This window comes from Typopeltis vanoorti, chromosome 7 (genome assembly GCF_054136105.1).
Source record: "Typopeltis vanoorti isolate ZY-2024b chromosome 7, IOZ_Tvanoo_1.0, whole genome shotgun sequence".
NCBI lineage: Eukaryota > Metazoa > Arthropoda > Arachnida > Uropygi > Thelyphonidae > Typopeltis > Typopeltis vanoorti.
The window spans coordinates 37,265,888-37,288,887 of NC_143555.1; the positions used below are offsets into that span (position 1 = coordinate 37,265,888).

A 23,000-nucleotide genomic window follows, 5' to 3' on the forward strand; every position below is an offset into this window, starting at 1 on the left:
TGCTTATGACAGATGTACTAACTCAGAAAAAAAATTCTTGCTGGATAGTTTTGCCATCTATAGTCGAGGCCGAGAATCTTTCAGACCACCCTCGTATTGAAATGTGTTTCTTTGCTTGTCATTTTCAGGATAGCTTTCTGTATCCATTTTCAAGGGATACATTCGTGTACAACACTTTTGCTTCAGCAGCTTTATATAAAACAAAGTACTTGATAAAATGACTTGCAATTTCACATGGATGCTTATGAGAGATGTACCAATTTAGGAAAAAAAAAACATCGTGCCGATACTCTTGCCATCTATGGTCGAAGTCGGCCACCCTCTTATGTATATAAAAACACATAATTCTCTGTGTATATTGTCAATATTTTTGTGTTCTATTTATGCTGTGTAATTTGTTACACTTCTTGTAACTCGGATGAGCTAATGCTCTTGGGTTAAACATAGGATGTCATTGTTTTACAATTTTATCATTTTGAAAGAAAGTTTAAATGAATGAGATGTAATGATAATGTATTGTAATGATAACTCAAACTCATTTATAGATGGGGGGGGGGAATGTAATAACCTCTCGATACCAAAGTATGAATAGTGAAGAGGAAAAGATACGATATCACTGTCGCTGGAGAGAGCTCCCTACCCATGCACGTTCACGTTGGATTAGCCGGAGTTTTAATTCACGATAGTATTTTCTCATTAAAAATTATCATTTGAATTATATATGGCACGTCGGCTAACTGAAATTCCCGATGGAATGCCGGGCTAATGAGAACTTGCTTATCCTCCTCTAGTTTGCTTGGAGGACTTGATAAACCTCCAATTCTCACGCACACAGCAGTGAGAAAGTGAATTTCAGGAAAAGTAGTCGATAAGAATTACTCAATATAAATGGAGAGAAAGCTGCTATTAAAAAAAAAAAAAACTTATTATAGGTTGTCATCGAGATTTATTACGCGCCACAAAACCTTTCTTACAAATAATCTAATAGAAGCATAACTTAAAACTTAGTAATTCGAAGAGCATGTCTATAGCCCAGTATCGAGACAAAACTGTTCATGGATTTGAAAAGTTATGACAAAACGTTCGACTACAAACGTTACGATTAAGCAGAGCCATCACCAGTTAACAACGAAACACTTCATTTTTATGGGAAAAACATTTCTGAGGAGAGTTTCCTAAAAACAGAAGGTAAAGCTGAGATTAATTCTGGGGCCACAGTTTCAGTGAGTGGACATTACTTAAAATTTATCATTACTATACCATAACAACTGTTAAATAAAAATGCCATCAAAGGAAATCGCTAAAGAATAAATTGGAACAAGTAACAACCACTTGATACCCAAGTGGCAGCTTCTTTAACTTCGGAACTGTACGTTAAGGAATCGGCTGTGCGAGATAAGAAAAATCAGGATAAGGAAAGAGTTAATCTTATAGGCGGTATTTGACTGCCTGAACGGCATTAGTTTAGATTACGTCAACGCAAATAAACCGAGGAAGCGTATGGAAAAGGCGCATTTCCCTCCCACAAAAAAAAAAAAAAAAAAAAAACGTTACCACTATTCAAGTCGGGAAGATTTTTAAAGCGTTCTTCATCTGAGATTATAGATGCCATTTGAATATATAAAATTAGAAGTATACATTTGCCATTACTGGCGTAAAAAAAAAAAAAAAAAAAAAATCCGTATCTGTGTGGAAAAGCATATTTCTTACTGCTGTCTCTACTTTGTATAAAGTTATCAACTTGATATCGTCGGAATTACAGATGGAAACATTTTTCCTTTTAAGATAATAGTAAAAGGAATAGTTTTTAGCTTCGGCATGACGTCTATTATTTTATCTTAATTCGTTCATTCATGAAGTTAAGATGGTAGTGTTGCTGATAGGAGGACTTGCTTGGAGTCGGGATTATTGTGCCACCGGAGGACGTAGTTAGAACCAATATGGAAATAAGTTAGAAATTTGAGTCAGCACAGCTTTCAAGAGTATCGTTTCACAAAATACTTACAAATATTTCTATTTTCGGCCAGTTTTAATGTTCACATTAATATTAAAATCCTGAAATCCGTGCCTTTTGCGATGTTATTTATTTGGTCAAAAGAAGAAAATTCGGCCGAAAAGATAGAGGAACCACTTAATGAATGGGTAATAAATTGCTTGATAAATAACGATGATCTAAATTTATAAAGAAGAAGTCATTTTATTTCCACTATAAATCAACGCAGTGTTTTTCCTTGTGCGACATTAGAATTAATAGATTGGAGCCTCAATACAATTTTGGCTTTATCTTTGAATGAGGCAAGATCAATTGACATTAAAAACAAATATTGAAGCACTCGTAATTATATTCAGATATATGCCACAATATTTAAACAGAAATAAAAAAAAAAAGATGCCAGTTCAACCTTGCACTATGTATCAGTGTACGACTACACAAGAGTTTTACAGTTCTGGAGACAGGGCGAATTTTTTTTTTTTTTTTGACAAATTTAAGCTAATGGAAATAAAGGATAGAGTTCAATCTTATCTAATACAAAAACTGTGAACATTATTCTAAACTTACGTTATTTGCTACATATTGCTGTGTCACGATTGCATGTAGGCTCACCACAAATTTGGAACAAAGAAACATTTGCTATTTACAGCAATTGTGTGTTTATGAAATACTACAATGCTTCGTCATGCTAATAAGTTACTTCATTTTATGGATTCTAATCTTCCACAAGGTTAAATTATCACCAATAGCAAGAAAACAGGAAGAATTAACTAATCAATTTTAGAATTAAGTTTATGCCTTGATCTGAATATGAAATGGTAACAGTCATCTTGGTCTCTGAAATTTGTTCTTTCTATTCTCTCATTCATGTTTTCTAACCTGAATACGCTTGTTTCATTCGATTTAATAGTCGTTCAGGAAAGTTGTTCAAATATTACTTTTCAAACAATGAAGCAATTAGGTTGATTTATGTCTATCAACGTCGTGCATGTGTAAAGCACGTTTAGTATTATTCATAGGCCTCCATGAGAAATACTCATCGCGGATTTATCGGGTTTGCGAGAGGGGAAAAGATCCTTGTAATAGCTGGGATTTAAAAGCGAAGACGAATGAATTATTCGTAGGAAATATTTTTATTGAAATGAAATTTATCTTGAAGAAATGTTTATAAATACGCAACTTGGTTGGATACACAGATCTTATAAAGAGCTGAGAGACATTCTTCGCACACGCAATTTACAGACAAAAATTACTAGTTGTGGTGTTGGAGGTGGGCGGTAGATGGTGTTGATGGAGATGATTCGTAGTAGAGGTTAGGTGTAGAGACAGTTGTTGGTGTCCTCCCGCGATGAGTCTTCGGACTCCTTGGAGGTATCAGGAATAATAATAATAATAATGTATATGTTGTTTTTCTGACAGGCACTCTTGAATATTATTGTAGCAACAGATTTGTCACGTCTGCATGAGGTTATTTAAACTAAGTGGCGAAATAATTATTGCAAAACAATACCTGAATATTACCTCAGGGAATATTATGGAAGCTTATGGTGGTCGAACTGCAAATCGTCCCATTGAAGTTTATTCCAAGTGTGAAGTTCCTATTTGCTTATCAAGTGAATGAAAGGAATTAAGACATTAAAAAAGATGCTTTTTTAATGTCTTAAATAAATCAAAGCATTAAGAAATAATGCTTTGATTTATTGAAGATTACAACAAAGAATGAAATTTAAAAAAAGGACTTAGTGTATTAAATACTGAATGACACATGACGCATTTTTAATACCTCCAAAAGGAATTCTTAATGCAACTGTAAATTAAAAATTCGCGTTAATTATGACTGATTCAATTACTGACTCAATAGTTTTCGGATGAGGCAATTACAAAATTACATAAATGTATTTTTGTAAATTGTGTGCTCTTGTGGTCGGTTGGAGAGAGGAAAGATCCTTTCTAGGGAGGAAAGCCTGCTTCTTCACTATGAGAACTCTTCAGATGAAAATTCCTGATAAAAGGTACTTGTGCTAGATGGAATTCATATCAAAGTCGTTCCAACCGGCTTCATTGAAACGAACAAAGCTAGGATGGCCATGGCTATAATTCCAGTAATATGTTGGCTATTTTTATTACATTTAGTAAGAAAAACGTTTCCTTGTTTAATGAGAGAAGATTTAAAAGCAATCCTAATTCAAGTAGGTCTACATGCGGATTACAACGTTGAGCATCGATACTGAAAGTAGGTTAGATATGAAATCTAGTTTACTAGAACTAAGGTCAAATTTCTTCTTTTTTAGCATCTTTCCATCCACTGCTGGATATAGGCCTCCCCCTTAACTTTCCAGTTTTTGTCCGTCTTTAGCCAATGTCCACCATCTTATGTCAAACTTTTGTATATCTCTATCTTGTTCTTTGGTGACCTTTCCTTCTCTTGGTATCCATTCAATGCTACTACTAAATGTGATCTATTACTTGTAGATAGAATTTATATATATTCGAAAGTTGAACCTTTGGTAAGAATTATTTTACATAACTGAAATTTATTTTTAAATAAATTTACCATTTAGGATTACTGTACATTCTATACTTGAAGAATAGGGCAGGATAGTCTTTAATCCTACCTTACTTATGGTGCATTAAATCGCTCGAGACTAGTATTCAAAATAAGTTTTATTTGTAAAATTTAAAACCTTACTCCTAAACGGCCACAGTGCATTGTCCAGTTAAATAAATATCTACTTCAGATTATGCATTTAGAAAAGATTGAAACTGCTCATTAGATTTATAATTGGAACTTTTATTCTAAACGCAACGTATAACAAGTTGTGGTATATAGAATGTAACAAGAATCCTAGGTCATTTGATTTTGTAGCGACTATATTGTCTTAATTTATTTTTCTGAAAAAACCCCGAAGATTCCAGGAGGCATGGGATTGATTTAATCATCACCTGAAAAATTTTGCAACTCTCACATATGAAAGTTCGGGAATCTACTTTACAGTAAATTAACTGTGTGGTTAAGAATTTCTGTAAATCTTTCGCTTTCCCTCCCCTTCATTCATAGATATTCTGATAACCCTTCTCTAGAGAGAAACAGAACTTTCATAAGGCACTTCAGGCTTCCAATTCTTGGTGGTGGTGGTGTCACACAGGACGACGAAACTTATCTAAATAAAGACATTCACAATGCGGGATTTAAACCCGTAGCCTGTTTGTTGACTACTTTAACTGTTTGTCATTTCATGCCAACCAGTCATGAAATAATTTAGATTCTGAATTGACAGAATCTAAGTTGATTTTTCGAAGCGTAGGAAATGTTTCCTATCGACGACGCGATGAGTCAGCCAGAAAATAACCTGCTTGTTGCCATTTTTTCTAATCATTTGCAATAATGAACACACCAGTGAATGATAAACTGCATTATTTTTTTTTTTTACATATGCGAAGGACATTTCCTTAGGAAATGGGAAGATGACACTGCATTTATTTCATGTATAAAACTATTGTAAAATTGATATTGCCTGGATTACTGGTTATCAGGGAGAAGCTTTAGTCAACAAAAAAACATTGAAGTGCTATTTCAAGCCCTGTGTAGCTTTAAAAACAATTCTGACTTAACTCATCCATTGCATTAAATAAATGGATTTATAGACCTTAGGCAGGTGGAATTAGAATAAAAAAATCCAAATCTTATAGGAAAGAAGTCTTAACAATTACATTAGTAAGTTAAAACGAATAGGGGTTTGCTGTTAAAAAAAAAGCACGAGTTAAATGTTGAAACAGAAAACACATAATATCTTCACGACTTCGGTTTTTATTATTTATTTTTTGTAATATCTGGGATATGTGATGTTAATTGTATTATGTAGTTGCAAATTAGTAGAAGTGAAACTGTATCACGTAATGCAGAGTTGTTTTAACTCCATCTTCCGTCAGTAAATGAACGTCTTCAGCAGTTTGAAGGCAGTAATAGTGGAAATTGTTCTATATATTCCCCCCCCCCCAATTATGAATACACATTAAATGTGAGAACGTTATTTACCTTGTTCCTGTGCCCATTGCAAAACAGAGCTTACTTCATTACCGAACATCGAGTCGCAGTCACTATGCCTTGTTCTGGCATTTACTCCTATCATTTCTTGATTGGTTTTGACTCCAGTAAGAAAGGCTGTAGCAGTAGCTGCAGAATCTGGAACTTGTTTGTTAACGCTATATGTCTGCAAAAAATAAAACTACATTGCATGCTAAGTCAAAAATAACTTATCTTATTAATTTTAAACAATAAGAAGTTAAAATTGAAATAAACAATTATGAAAAATAAACAAAGGAATGGTTAAATCTGGAGTCTTCGGCATTTGATATTTTTTATTCAGAGAAAATACCTCTCCAATGAAGGACCAAACAATATGCCGATCTTTCAATGTTGAAGGCAAGAGGTTTATTTTATTTATTTTTATCTCTTCTTCAGTACAAATCAAATTTAGTTTGGATTATTGATTGCTCAAGAAAACCAAAGCCGTTAAAAGAGTTCTCTTGATTACTTGCGTTGTCTGTCAGCTAACCCAAGAAATTGGTGTTTTTCAAGACAAATTTCTTGTTATCTAACGTATAGACGTGAACAGTGCCTAATTTCATTCGATGTCTGGAACTATGACCGGGAAGAGACTGACGAAGTTAATGTATCATTCCCCCATTTTTTTTTATTTTATATAAAATCTTCCAACATTTTAAATTAGTTTTGATAAACAAGGTGTGCGCGATATACATTTATTTTCCCAAAAGAATTCCATTTCGTCTTCAATAGTTTGGTCAGTCAGATTGTAGTAATGCGAAAACACGTCCTGACTGGCGCTGACTTCCTAGGGTTCAGATATTTATTTCTTTATATCAAAAGTGGGGGGAAATAACTACATAAAACCACAGAAAGTAAGGCTTTAGGCATTTTATTGCATCACACACTAGCAAGTATTATTTAAGCGGTAAGCGATTCTTAAGATCGCATGAGAAATTACCATAAGCCACAATTGCACAGATATTTCATTTTCAGAACATACAATGTATAAGTCAGTTCTCAGAACGTCAGTCCATTACACACTTCTTTATTCTGAATTGTATTTATATAAAACCAATTCCATTTCAACCGCGATAAGAATTTCGCGTAATCATCTGTTAGAAACAAATCGCTTTCCTTTAAGGAACTGAAGGAATTTAGTTTTTCGCTCATTTTACAGTCAAGCATACTTGTTTTTCCTGTTTACATTAGCCGCATAAGGCTGTGTTCTAAATAACTGTTCTCTTGTTTTATCAATATTCTACAATCTTCCAACAAGTAACAAAAAGGCTCCAGTAGCCGATTCCAAAATGTGCTGAAATTTATTAACTTCACGTTGAAAATGAATGACTAAATGGAAAGTCAGTATTTTTGTATGACCTTTGGTTATACAGCTTTTTCCTTGACTAGAAAAAAAAATAAATAAATAAAATTACTTTTCCAAGTATTTTTTTTTTCTTCATATAAGAATGTTGTGCTACTGTTGAGTTGATTTATCATCACTGCCCCATTTATTATTTTTTCCCCCCCAAAAGTAAGAGCACTAGATAATGTGGGGGGGGGTGAAAAAACGGTTTAGGATAACTCTGATCGCTGTTCTAAAACGTCCTCCAGAGAGGATTTGGACCCGAATGGGTTTATTAAAAAAAAAAATGCGGATAGCCATGCGCGTGAGTTCCTAAACGACTGTTTGATGAGTGCATGAGTAAGCGTTTTATTCGTATCATTTGCAAATTATGAGCTGCGAGGGAAGTATTGTTCGTAATAATGTGCATTTTGATTTACTAGTGAAGGATTTTTTTTTTTTTTTTAAAGTAACTCCCATCCAAGAAAGATTGGGAACGTATAATACACTAACATCGTGGGGTAGACTAAGGATTTTTATTTTTACATATATTTTACCTAATCCGGAAACCCTCCTTTAGAGACCAAACATGGAATTTTTTTCCAAGCCATTTCAGGTCTCCAATAAGCTGGTCTCAAAAAGCGCGATAAAATTATCTGTTTGTTTCGGAAATTGTACAGAGTCGACTTGTTGGGATCGAAATGAATACTACATGTTTAATGATCCTTCGAGTTGTAATCTTCCCCTACGAAATTAGATGCGACGCCCTTTGGAGGATGTTCATTTAGCCACGCGATGTCAGAAATGTGCATACAGCACTATTAAAAATAAACGAATTTCCGATTATCTGAAACATCACTATTCGAGGAGTTTTATTGATAGATGAGATTCCCCATCATATCCAGCTGGAACATTTTTTATTTTATTTGTGTATTACTGTGACCATTCCGTTCCACAAAAAAGATTAATGCTAAGAAAGTACTCCATCGGACGATTTTGGACGCTTCGAAACGACCCCACTAGCTCTGGAACAACACAAGTATTACGTAACGTCACACATACGTACAGCAATGTCGCGCAAAGACTGCGCGACATTTTCCTTTTCGTTAGAACTGATTCTAATTCAGAATTACACTTAAATTCGTTTTTAATCACATAAATCGGCATAGCTGTCTTAAAACACGCAATTAACAAATAGAATATGCTGGTCTCATTTCCTTGGCCATAATTTTAACTGTACCTAATGATAAGCGGAATTACGGACGAAAAAGCATTATGAATAAAAATTATTTCCAGAATATTTTGAGAATATCTCAAGTGCGAAAAATCTATATAAGAAATGAATATCGAAGCTGTTTTCCCTTACAATTACCATGAGATCCGTACCGATAACAAATCTGGCATGCTGATGCTTTTGGTCAAAAATCACTCGGTGAATTAACCCATAAAGTTTATTAAATTTGTTTTCCAAATTTTATCTGGCACACTCTCTAGGCATTGCCATGGCAACGTATTTCGATATTATGGAGTATCAGATGACAAAGCTCAGTCATGTCATAAGAGCTATAGTTGTTTTGCTAATTTCCTTCTGTTCTCACACTCGAGCCGTTGTATAATAAACTTGAATTACGGGTTTACATGCAGAAACTGCAACAGTTGATATCTAATATGCACTTCCACAGCATTTGCAATTCTAATTGCAACTAAATCCACTGAAGTCGAAAGTGAACGACTAATGATGGTTTTACTAACACGTTAACGCAGTATAGCAAAATAGGAACAAGAATAAGCCAGCTGTAGTGGGAATGTTTATTGCTAATCGTTGCAATAAATGTCAGTATCAATGAGATGCGCTTGCTTATAATTTTGGTTCTGTTAAACCCTAAAAAAATACTGCAAAGATTTAAAAGAACTTTATACATAATTATACCCTTAAATAATTTGATTACGTTACTGAAGGGAAAAAAAAATTTGCTATATATATATATATATATATATATATATATATATATATATATATATATATATATATATATATATATATATATATATATATATCTTGTTTCCTGAACAGCTATTTATTCTATGGCAAACTTTTTCCAGCTTACCTGACACTGTCACACCGCACCATTTTCCAAAATCGCGGGCAAGTAACCTATTAAGATTCTATTTTGTGTTAACACGGGAAATGTCGATTATGATAAATTAGAAGGATAAGGAGAAAATGAAGTTTTCAGGAGAGATTAATGCGGTTCTAGTCGAGTAGATATCAACCAGTAAAAAAAAAAAAAAAAAAAGGCTGGAGCTTTATGGGTAGTCTTTTTTTTTGTACTCAAATATTTAATGATATTTATAAAGTATCATTAAAAGAAATAATAAAAAAAAAATAAAAAGAGCTTCTTGCAAATTTAAAGCGATGTTCATTGTCAAGCAATTATTGCATTTGCTATATCATGCATGTTACATTTCACAAATTAAACTATACCGTTAACAAGACAATTAAATAGTCAAATTTTTTAAAAAGATTCCTTCCTCACAAGTTCAGACAGAATGATGGAAGAGATCTTTCAAAATATAAGACTTATTGTTAAACTGACCATAGATTTTTAATTCGTAAGTATGTTCGTATAATATTGCCTACCGGTTTCGCTAGTAACTGACCTCAAGGCTTGCACAGTACAAAAAAAATGGTAAATGCAAAAAAGGTTTAAGAATACAAAAATTGTATTCATCATATGGCAAGACAACATGGAAAACTTACATATGTTTGTCAATAGAATCAATGCACTCCACAATAAAATGAAATTTACTCTAGAACAGCTACACTTCTTGGATATACTAGTTAAAAGACAAGGTAACAATATCAAACTGTCAATTTACAAAAAACCAACGGACACTGGACGATATCTACATTACTCTTCAAACCATCATAGGTCACATAAACAGAGCATCATCCACATGTTCAGAAATCGAGCTAGAAACTTTATCTCTGAAGATGAAGTTCAAACAGAACTGTCTCAAATCGCTATAACACTATCACAAAATGGTTATCCTCGAAACATCAACAAATTTCTATACAAAGTAACAAGAAAGAACAGTCTCCCAGCAAATTTCAACAGCAGTCCCCTTTATGGGTTCAATTTCCACGAAAATTGCGAGATTGTTAAAAGGCCCATAACATTAGGGTTGTATTTAAACCAACTACTAGCATCAGACAGGTTCTAAGATTTCCTAAAGACAGTGTTCCATTTTATAAATATCCAGGTGTGTATAATATTCCATGCACGTGTGGCCTTTCCTACATTGGACAAACATCGAGAAGCCTGGAAATAAGACAGAAAGAACTTGTTGGTGAAGTAAATCATAACAGAACGACCACCTCCGGGTTAGCACATCACTTTTCAACTTCGAACATGGAATAAACAGCTCTATGCCCTACGTAGACGAAGATTACAGACATCGATTATTTAAAGCAGCAGTAGTAGTACTACGTACAGGCAGCAACCTAAACAGAAATCAAGGGGCTATACTGAAAGACACTTGGAAAAATCTAATTCCCTCAGTTCAACAGAACTACAGTACGCGAATAATCATATTACGCGTTTGCATGTAACGCGTGTTCATGATACTCAGTAGAAATGTCACGCGAACGTGTTACCTTAGTTACCTTACAGGTACTAACGTATTTTTGTATTAAATCTTTTTTGCATTTACCATTTTTTTTTTTTTTTGTACTGTGCAAGCCTTGAGAAAGCTAGTTAGTTACTAGCGAAACCGGTAGGCAATATTGTACGAACATACGTACGAATTAAAAATCTATGGTCAGTTTAACAATGTCTTATATTTTGTAACATTTTATGACCAAAAACATGTATAATTTTAATTGGAAGAGATCTTTATGAATGATGAGGCCGAATGAACTCTTTCCACTTCTGTCTATCCCTGGAGAGTCCGAACAATTCTGTCCAGTTTGGTATCGCTTGTTCTGATTTAGTTTTCAGGTCCTCTTTTATTTTGTCTATCCATCTAATTCTGGGCCGCCCTTTGGATCTTTTACCTTCCATCGTTGTATTCAGGACTTTAGCTGGTAGTCTTTCTGTTCCCATTCTGGTCACATGGCCAAACCATCGCAGCCTTCTTTCTTGGATTTTGTCTATTATTGTTATTTCTTGTTTTAGCCGTTTCCGTATGTCTTCTTTTCTCAGTCTATCCAGCAGAGATACTCTAAGTAATCGTCTTAGCCAGCCCATTTCAGTAGTTAATAAATTTTTCTCTTCAGACTTTTTGAGATTCCAGCATTCACTTCCATAGAGGAGTATTGGTAGGACCATTGCTTTATAGATTCTTTTGTTACTTGTTTGATGTCTGTTGACTTCCATATTTTATCCAGTCGTCCAAAAGTTTGGGATGCTTGACTGATTCGTCTGTTTATATCCTTTGTAATTTCACCATTGTACTCAATAACTCCAAAGGTAGGCGAAGTTTCCTACCTGTTCTAGATTCTTACTATCAATTTCAATTTTCAGATTAGTGCTTTTTCCTATTTTCATAATCTTTGATCCAAATTTAATCCAAATTTTATACATTCTTCCTTTATTTTATTAGAAATTCTCTGTATATTTTGCTCTGTACTTACATGTAATGCGATGTCGTCTGCAAATTTTAAATTTGTGACATTTTCCCCATATATTTTGATTCCGGAGTCTTCATTTTTTAAGGCCTTATGGTTGCTTCTTCCAGTGTAAGATTGAAAAAGTCTGGTGACAGATTGCATCCCTGTCTTACTCCGCTCTCTGTGCGGAACCAGTTGGTTAATGTGTCCTCCATTCGTACTGCACTTTCAGATTTCTCATACAGATTCTTTATTATTCTTATAGTTTTGTTGGGAATTCCAAATTCTTCCATAGCTTTCCATAGTTCTCTTCTACGGATTGAATCAAGTGTCTGACGAAAGGCTATGAAATTTATGTAGCAACTTTGGTTGTACTCTAGTGTCTTTTTTTATTAGTTGTCTTAAGGTGAATAGTTGATCAATTGTGCTTCGTCCTGGTCTGAAACCTGCTTGTTCTATATATGACTTAATTTGTTTTTGAAGTACTTTAGTAAAAACCTTACTTGGAATACTGAGGAGGCTAATGCCTCTAATTATTGTATTCTGTTTTATCTCCATTTTTGTATACAGGAGTTATAACTGATTCGGTCCAATCAATAGGCACTGCTTCATTTTTGTAGATCATGTCAAATAATGTTTTTAATGGTTCCAAAGTGGTTCCTTTCCTGCTTTTAAGAATTTATGTATTTGATCAATACCAGGTGCTCTCCTAGTTTAAAGTTTTCTATGCTGTGTGCTATTATTTCTTTGGTAAAAGATATTTGTTTCCTCTTCCATTTCAGTGGCTGGAATAGTAATATAATAAAAACAGCTCCCAGAATATAAGTATTCTTCCCATCTGACCATTATTTTTGTCTTACTTCAATTAGTTTCTCTCTTTGTTTTTGATCATTATCATTTTAGTTGTCCGTGTCTTACTAATTTGGTCTATTTGTTTATATAATCCATGGAGGTTATTTTCTTTTGATAGCTTCTCTGCCATTTTGCATTTTTCTTCTAACCACTTATTCTTCTCTTTTAACCTAGTTTTCTATTTCTCTGGTTAATCTATTATATTCATTTCTGTTATAGTTCTGTTTTAGTTTTATGGTTTTCCTTTGATCTCTTAACCTTTTTACTTCATTCGAGATCCAGTCCTTTTTTTTTTTTACTTTCTCTTTTTTGTGTAACCTATTGTATTTTCTGCCGATTTTAATATTATTTCCTTTAATTTGCACCAATATTCTTCGATGTTCATATTCTGTTTTGGTAGTTCCTTCAGGTTTTTATCTAGTTCATATTTTCTTAGAATATTGTTGTCTTATAGTTTTTTTTTACATTCAGTCTCCTTTTGACTATAAAAGTGCTTTCAGATTTTAACTTTATTCTTAGATTTGCTAATACCAGCTAATGAGCTGATCCACATTCTGCAGAAAAGGATCTGCAATTTAGGATAATACTTTATTCTATCTTTGGTTTACATATTATAGTCTATCATATTCTTGGTTTGTCTGTCTGGTGATATCCATGTCCATTTTCTTTGGTGTTTTGGTTGTTTGAAGAGAGTGTTTGTTACTGTTAGTCTATTATTTGAGCAGAAGTAGCAGTTCTTTCGCCACGTTAATTGCTTTCTTCATATCCGAACTTTCCGATTACTCTTGGCCAGGTATCCCAGTCTTGGCCTACTTTTGCGTTTAAGTCCCCCATTACAATTAGGAGATCTTGACTTGATGTCTGCTGTACTACTTTTTGCAAATCTATATAAAACTCCTCAATGTCTTCTTCTGATGATGTCGAAGTTGGTGAGTATACTTGAATCATAGTCAGTGATCATCCAATTGATGTTTTAAATCTTGCTTTAATTATCCTAGGTGATATAAGATTGTAAGACAGCAGAGAGTTTTGAGCCTTTGGTTTTAATACAAGTGCTACTCACTCTTGGTGTTTGTTGTTCTCCCTACCTGAAATTAAGATTTTTTACTGTCCATCGTAAAATTCTCCTTTTCCAGTCCATCTGGTTTCGTGGAGTCCGATCACTTCCCATCGGTAGTTGTCTAATTCATGCAGTAATATTTCCAATGCTCCTTCTTGGTGAAGAGTTCTTACCTTTCGTGTTCCTATGCTTATGTTTTTCCTGTCTACTAGGTGATGTTTTGTTCCGATACCACGTTTTTCGCCTTCACTATCCTGGTTCCTTAATAGTGGGCGAGACCCTTCTTTGATCGGGCGACAAATAATTTTTGTCAAGTGTCAACCACCACTCCTTGACCTGAATTCATCCGCTCCTAACATGGATGTACAGACGCTGTTTGCAGCCGATTCACTGAATACAGTCGCTGCTTGAGTTCGCCATATCTGACTACTCTCACTTAGTTTAGCCTGTGGGTCGACATAATTTACCCGGGTGTGGCCACTACCAGTTTACAGTAGCTTTTTGGAGTCATAAGTTGGGTGTCCAGTGAGAACCAATCCATCTGAACCACAATTACGTGCGATTGTCCAAGTGAAGGTACTATCTCTCCTCTAAATCCCATACACCCATTTTAACATAATATATTCTGTTAATTACGAACTTCAGCTTGCTTGTTTAAAATGTGATGTTAGAGTTCCATTTCAGATTACTATCGATATGGAGGCCCAAATACTCGACTGATTTTTTTTTTTTTTGACTAAGCTACAGTGACATTTGTGGATATTGCATTTCTTTGCATGCTAATTTATGGTTATATTGTGATCTAGCTTATCTGTTAACGTGAAGCACATAGATCTCGTTTTATCGGAATTAATTGTAAGACTATTATTGCTAAACCGTTTATTTAGTTTCAACATATCACGAGTAATATGATCTAGGTGTATATGCCGTATCATCAGCAAACGATATCATTTTGCCCCAAAATAGTTTGTATTTACAGATCATTAACATATATTAAAAATAAGATGGGTCCTAGCACCGAACCTTGCGGGACTCCGTATTTCATTGTTTTTGTTGCGCTGTTGAATGTGTCGTGCCTAAAATAGTTTTCTGTTATTCAGATAGGATTTGAACCGGTCATAACTCCTCTGTCATACTCTAGACAATTTTAGTAGTAGGTCATGATGAACAGAGTCGAACGCCTTAGATATGTCATGAAAAAAATGACCGCTGTGTACATTCTTTTATTTATTCCACTATAAACTGTTTTATGGAATTTTAGAGCTTTTCAGGTATTGAATGCTGCTCTAAACCGGTATTAATTAGATGCGTAAAAGGACATGATATTTAGAATAGTTATTTAATTTTTTTTAACTTAGGATTTCAATAACCTTTGACACTGTAGATAGTATAGTATTGGTCTGTAATTTCCGATTTCATTTCTGTTGCCTCCTTTATATAGCGGAATAACTGAAGCAATCTTTAAGTGTTCTATAAATTTTCCGTGTTCAAAAGATTTATTAATGATGTGTAAAGAACTAACTTATATTTAATGATATGTAGTTTTTCGACATTTATATGGCCAGATTACCCTCACCCCCCCTTTGTTTTAAAAAAATCTAATTACTACAATCTTTACCTCATCTTCATTTACTGCGAGTAGATACACGGAATATATGCGAAAGTAAGGAGGCAACTAGAGCCTAATATTAGGAGGGAGGAGATACATGGAATGCTTAATCCACGGAAGGTGGCTCACGTACTTTATCCTCTCCTTAGGATCAAAATCACAACTAGTATAGTTTTGCAAAGTGGTTGTTCATTTCGATAAGTACAACGATGACGTCATTGCCCTCTGGGAATTCGCATGATTTCTACTTCAATTAAGACTACTACATCTATATATAGTTTGATTTCTGAGAAAAGTAACATTAAATTATCAAAATTTGACCTTAACGACCTAATATCTACATAATATAAGTCGACATTCTTGGATGAATTTGAAGTAGTATCAAAGAATTTTTTTTTTTTTTTTTTAAACAGACGTTAGATTAGATTTTTTTTTTTTTTAGTCGCACTAAGATCTAAAGTTATTCATGTGCTCTCTTTAGTCCATCACTGTTCCAGTTATTCATAGGTGGCATTTAATTTTACTGCCTTCATTGAGGTAGTCAGGTGTTTTTATCCGTATCAACTTTTGTGTTGTCCTCTCTCATGAACAATTTATCGTATCTTACCCATACATCTACACCACTTGCTCTTTTGCTTTGCTTCATAAAAAGAAGTTGCTTATTAAGTTCGATGAAGTGGTCGTTTATACAGACCAGCAGACGTTTTAACTGCGCAAACTGTGGGGGCTGTAATCTTGTCGAGTTTTCTTGCCTCCGCCATCCATTTACTTTTAATATTCTTGTCACTAATTGGATAACAACTGGCTTGATGCCTGTTTTTCTGCATGGTGGATATTCTGTGGGCGTGCACCATGTCTTTCCTTTTAACTCCAAGTAGATTCACCAATTATTGAGTTTTGCTATGCATATTTTCATTGCGGGTTTCTGGTAAACCGTTTATTTCAGTATCGTTTGATTTGGAGTACCGCTTAATTTCATTAACTTCCCATTTCATTTATCTCAGCACTTTCAGTATTTTATTTTCATTTGTTAGCTCTGCGTTTTTAGTACACAACTTCTCGATTAGTTTTTCATTGCATTCGGCTTTGTCCTTTAAATCCTGAATGCATGCAAAGCTATACTCCAGCGATGACTTCAAATGTTTTATTTCAGCTTTAAATACTTCTTCCAATCCCCTTCTTGTCGCGGAGTAATCGCCATTAATTTCTATTTTAATAGCATTTAAATCTTCTAATATCTGATCCCTGAAGTTTCTTAGGAAAACCCTCACGTCCGCTTCCGCGTCATCTTTATCCTAATACTTGAATTGAACTGTAGCTGCTGGTATTTAGTCTACTTGTAGCTTTAATGTCATTTTTGGGAGAAGTATTACTAGAACTATGGGATTTCCATTTTACTTTCTTGTCCTGAGACATTTTTCAAAAATTAGACTCTGTAATACCTATACATGCAGGATGATAATATTCACGACATTCCAGAGAACGTTGCAGTAAATCACTTTTGTCCATCTTGCTTTTGCAGTTTATGGCAGACATGACCTAACTAGTGACCCTGAGGGAGAATCAGTTGTCTGGTACTATTTAAGTGAAGTTTGAGGTCGTCGCAGCACTTGGAAAGGGTGCGAAGGATTATATGGCGTCAGTGACTACTGCCTTTGTTCATCTGGTGCAGCTTGCCCGACATGGCCATAGGAATTTTTTAAAAACTAGTTTTTCAGGAACCACTCGATCGATTTATTTGACTAATACTCAGTGGCGTAGCTAGGGGGAAGGAGGAGGGGGCGGCTCTCCACGGGGGAACTTTGAACTTTACCCTATACCTCGTTTTGACTTTTTTGTAATATTTTTGGTGTGTATTGAGAGTTGCTGCAAAAGCTTTAGCAACGCCACTGCTAATACTTGAGCACATTTTTAAGGCGATTACTTACATTTAAGCATAAGACAGGAGCTTAAACGAATACTCGTATTTAAAATCTATCTTTATCAGTGTAAAAGTAATGAATTGAGACGTTTTCTGTTTTAATAATAAAAAAATAAATAAATGATCCACTTTTAGGAGGCGAAGTCCGGGAATGACGTGATGGGCGGATTTTTGAATGTACGGTTGAAGCCAGTGTATCAACTCCGCAAATTACGTGTTCTGCTGGCAGTCTGTTTTTCGGTGTAAAAAACTAGGAGGGAAAATCTTTCCAACGTCGTATGAGACTGGCCAACTCACTTCCAGTTGAAAATCCCTAATTAAGATACTTCGCGCCCTAGAGGGGATTTGAATTCGGGTCTTTCCAAGTAATGGGCATTGTCGATACCAGCTGAACTGCTGTAATAAATAATTTCGAATTACGAAATAAAAAAGTTAATGAGACCAGTGTATGATAATTAGTTTTTCTGATTCGGTTTGCCTGTTCCGGATGAAAAACTGGGAGTTTTCGCAAGGAGAAACCTACCTTACACGTGACCTGCTAACTAGACTTGAGGTGTCTGTAATGCGGGTTTGTAAGCGTTAATATTTAGACTGTATGAGCAGAACAAAATACACACGAAGCACCATATCCTTTTATGGATTTCACAGAAATAAGCTAATTTAGAAAAACTTTATTGCATAAAATTAACTAAAAACAGTGAAAGATCTATATTTAAGATGTCGGGGGAAATGAATGCAAGAAAATCGAGTTAATTATATTTGTGAACAGAGAGAAAACGTACCTTAATAAGAGCCACATGAGGAAACTTTTCGAATATTAGTCTCGACTGTTCACCCGCTGTTCCTTCCTTCTGTCCTTTGTAAATTCTTGCAGCTGTGACGGTCTGAATTCCCATTCCATCTCCAATAAAGAAAATAATGTTCTTCGCTATGTTTTTGTTCAGTTTCATCTCTAACGATTCTTCCAGTGCTTCTTGGCCCTGTCGATACCAGTACGCATTGCTTTCTTCTGTAATGAAAAAAAAAAAAAAAACTGATTAAGACAGTTGTATTTAGTTTCCTAAGTAGCATTATATTATTAAAAAAACTTAAAAAAATACTTAAATTAAAAGACTAAAATTATGTTGTTGATAGAAGTACATTCTTTTAATGTGTATTTTACTTTAGTAAAAGTAAACTACAAAAGAAAGTCTGGTCGGGGTGTGTGGGGGGGGGGACTTGCTGTTAGGAATTTTCTGTATCGCCTATATAAATGGTAAGAAAATAACATTGAGATTTTTATATATATATATATATATATATATATATATATATATTAGTGTGTGTAAGCTATGTTTGCTTTCCATAGACTGAAAAGTCGCATGTTTTCTAGTTAAAAACAGTTTTGTGATCTTTATTTCTCATTACTTATTAGTAGCAATAGAAACCAAGCTAAGATTTGAACCCAAAGTTATTTTTATGATGGTTTCACTTGGCTCACATACGGATCTATGTGGTGAATATCTTCGACTATCTTAATTCTACATGGAACAGTCTAAAAATTAGCGCTCATAGGCACAATTCTGTAAAGCCCTTACTCCATTTTGCCAATTAACTACACAAGTCCATCAGTTTGCTTTACCGTTCAGAAAATGAATTGTAGCTATAAGATATTAGGTGAGTTAAGAGATAATCGGGGAACTCTGCTGTAGAAACCAAACAGATTTTTTTCAAAGCCTAAGTGAACCATGATACAAGATGTCGTTTGCATGCAAAATAGCGAGATGGCTGCGCTCTCATTCCCCCCCCCCCCATTGGTTTTCACTGCACACTCGACTATGATCTTTGAGTAAAATAGAACAACAGATATAATGTATCAGGGACGATCACATCTGTATCATGGAGGAAAATTAATACACCTTTTAAAACGACTAATGATCAGTAAAGAAATGAACTGTTTAACTATGGTGTTTCACTGTAACAGCTAATAATAATAACTTAATGGGCTTTGCCAACAATCGGTCTGGATCATTTTAGGACTTGTCCCCTTCGGCACTATGCCAATGAGACATCAGGGGCTTTCTTCTGGCACATTTTACGATGTTCCAGTACAGCACATCTTGGTAATGAATCCAGTTTCGTTTGTTATTACGTATCCCCCCACCCCACCTCAATTTCTAGAATTATAGACAAGATGGAGTAAGTTTCTGTTGCATAACCACTCGTCAAATATTTTGACGAGAAAGCATACTATGTTAGAGTGAAGAAGAGTAAAAACTAAATTATAGATCTGTATATTTGGAGAAGCCATCTTGTTCGGTTCAGTGGGCTTAACGCTAGCCTTGATTTTTTTGATGGTAAGCAACTTTCGTCGAAAAGGTACGAGACCATCCAATTTATTAGGCCTGAAGCCTTGGGGAAAAAATACCAGTTTTGGATCTGTAGCGCAAGATTCGCAGATTAATCCACCGGCAGTACTAATGAAGTACATAGATTTACAATCCCTCGGGGATGGGATTCGCATAAAGATTCCTCATTTTCTGTTTTTCGAATTTCAAATGTTCTGCAGAAAGTAGATCTTAATGTTTGCAAAAAAAAAAAAAAAAAACATTCTCATGTGGAGAAAAAGAAACTTTAGATTTAACGGAGGTTCCACTAAGTTATTAGAACATAAATTTGTATATTTTTGTTGAGTCTCAGTATAACAACGGTTTTATAAAAAGTATTTTTGACACAAAAACGCACTTATGATCTGTATAACAAATCTGCGCTTTCAACATCAGACACGTCTCAAGAACTCTTAATTCTGAACAAACGTAAATGCATTTGTCTAATGCGTTAAGTTTCCTACGTTTTTAATAAATATATGAATAATATTGTGAGAAAAAAAATTTTATCTTCACAAGACATCGGCAACAACTTCCTATTTTAAGTGCATGCAACAGAAAAGAATGATATGTTGTAAATTTGACAAAAAAAAAAAAAACTATCAGAATAGGGGAAAGAATAAAAAAAAAACTCATTTAATAATTTGTTGTAATTGCCAATGCATTTAAATACAAGCTTAAGCAGATTTCTACACAATGACATTCCACTTATCGAGTCTTTTTAAAAAAAAACACTCGACAAGTGGAACGTCATTGTGTAGAAATCTCCCTCCAACCTATTTAGCATTGAACGTAGTAGTAAGGAGTAGAATATTTCATTTCCTTCTACCGTTGAGCAAAGATAATCATCGCGGTCACGGATTTCTGTACGATAACAGTACACTAGCTGGCTTCATTAAAATATGGGACGATATTACACTATCTGTTGTAAACAAGGAACTAGCAGTGGAAAGAATTGCAAAAATAGTTCGCTGACCGATACAACAGCTGTGAAAAATACCTAACTTTAGATAGCGAACGTTGTTAAACATGGACATAACAGATTCTTTAACGTCATGCGATCTCCCTGTTTAAATATTTATTCGTAAAAAATGTAAAAACTGAAACTACTCACCTTGAGGGAGAACAGCAGAACAACAAAAGTTAAAACTGCATATCAGAAGGCAAACGATAAAAATCAAACCATTTTCTATAAAGATCATGTTCGCTTTATTGTTTTGTTTTTCTATTTCTTATCCTTGAGCGATAACTGCTATTACCGAACCATAGCGTATCTGGAAGATAACCCGACTCCTTTAACTAATTTATATTATGATGCAGGTGTCACGTGTTTGTCAACAAGCTTGTCGTTCGCGAACAAAAGGGGGAAAAATAACAAAACAAGTAAAACCAGTTACGCAGGCTGACGGTGTGTAATGATTACGGTTTTCTGAGTATTAGGCATGGAAATAAAAAGGTGAGCGCACTAGTATTTTAAAACAGAAAGGAACATTTTGAGGAAAATTATATTAATTATAGGTGTGTGACGATGTTGCACGTTAGAACGCCATAACTACATCCTGATGTGGTATTTGTTTTTCTCGTATTCGATGATTACTTACACTTCACTTTCTCAACGAATCAGACACTGAAATAAAATATCAGACAAAAAGAAGTTGTTTTCATGCAAGTTTTTGTCAGACATAATGTCAGGTGTATGAATTTATTATACAATAAAGGCTGAAATGGTTTTGTTTTATTTCATTAAACAATTTTTTTGAAATTAAATATTTTTATAAGGATTCCGAACGGACACTTTATTACAACGTAGCACGTTCATTAACAGGTCATCTTTAAATTACGTCACACTTTTATTGGGGGGTAGCGGTGTAAGAAAAAGTGGCATTTCGTAATAAATGATGGCATTTGAAGAACAGTGTGATGCCCCCAAACCATTTTCCCCTGAAAATTTTATTGATTATATTTTATTGATTGCATCGTTCAAATGTTTAATGATAAGTAGAAACACTGTGTAAAGTTTAGTAGTTTAATTCCTTCTTGATTTATCTTCTGATTTCAGAATTTGGAAACGCTTTATTATTGTTTATCAATACAATTATAGAAACCGAATAAGAAAGTTTATTTCTCTTTCATGTGCACATCCTTGTCGGTAACTTCTTTGGCATTCTATTCTCTACCATAATTCACTTGTTCGTCTTCACGTATGGTTTAATTGTACGAAAGACCAGTACTCGGAGAATAGTGCCAAAGCAGTTACCGACAAGCTCATCATTTTCATACATGCACAAACTGTTGCAGCGTCATGAAATAAGTTGCGTGACAACTTGAAATTACAAATTGCACTACCTTACCAAGAATATTGCTACATATGAAAGTGTTAACGCGAAAATATTATTCTGTGTAATTGTAAATTGTGCAAACCAGTCTTCATGGCAATTTACATCAAGTAATTTCTAACCCTTGTTTTCTCAATGGTTGTATATATTTTATTCTATTTTGCACTTATTCATTCTGTATTATAAGCGTCTTGTTGTAGATATATTTTCTTGTAAGTAATCATTTTAATGTTAAAATTTCCATTTTTTGAAATTATTTCATTTTAAACATTAATTAAATTAAGGGGATATTAGATCCCACATCGTTTTAAAACCGAATAAGAAACTCAAAGATTGGAATCAGAGAGTTTCATGCCGAATATAGTATAAAAAACTATAAAAGTATCTGCGAATACTAGCGTGAGCTAAATGCAAGTAGTGCTAGAACGTAAGAAGTCCTAGAAGCCTGTTGGCTCTTTATATTTAAATTTCATTTTAAAGCCATAAAAAAACAAAGGAAAACAGGTTAATGATATCAAGGGGAAAATCTTTTTTAAAAGCAATAAGGTGTCATTTAAGGGAATGTTACTGAACAATGAGGTGATATCAACGCTCTCCAGGACATCAGTATCATTAACGATTATATTTTCAATTGAGCTTTTAAAATGGGAAGAATTTTTTACGTATGGTGCGGTATGACCAGTACAAGGAGGAGGTGGGTGCAAGAGATTTCGCTAAATGTTTGATTAATTTATAGCAGGGAGAATGAGTGGTATCTATTATGAATCTTTAGGAGAAATTGGATTTATGAATCTTAAGCAAGACATATCTGGGGTGGTCAGGAAGAAACTTTTTTTTTTTTTTTGAGTAGGCTTTTTAATT

General features: G+C 34.2%; 1 protein-coding gene across 1 annotated transcript in view; it reads right to left on the reverse strand.

Moving 5' to 3' along the window:
• The window catches only part of LOC150104594 (alkaline phosphatase, tissue-nonspecific isozyme-like), a 48,751-nt gene extending 27,690 nt beyond the window's left edge, over positions 1 to 21,061 (reverse strand). The window contains exons 1-3 of the mRNA XM_090395803.1: positions 20,918 to 21,061; positions 18,220 to 18,446; positions 6,030 to 6,204 (exon numbers count right to left, since the gene is read on the reverse strand). Of these exons, the coding sequence (XP_090251929.1) occupies positions 6,030 to 6,204; positions 18,220 to 18,446; positions 20,918 to 21,005 (490 nt within the window). The 5' untranslated portion in view covers positions 21,006 to 21,061. The remainder of the gene's footprint in view (positions 1 to 6,029; positions 6,205 to 18,219; positions 18,447 to 20,917) is intronic.
• Positions 21,062 to 23,000: the final 1,939 nt, after the last annotated feature.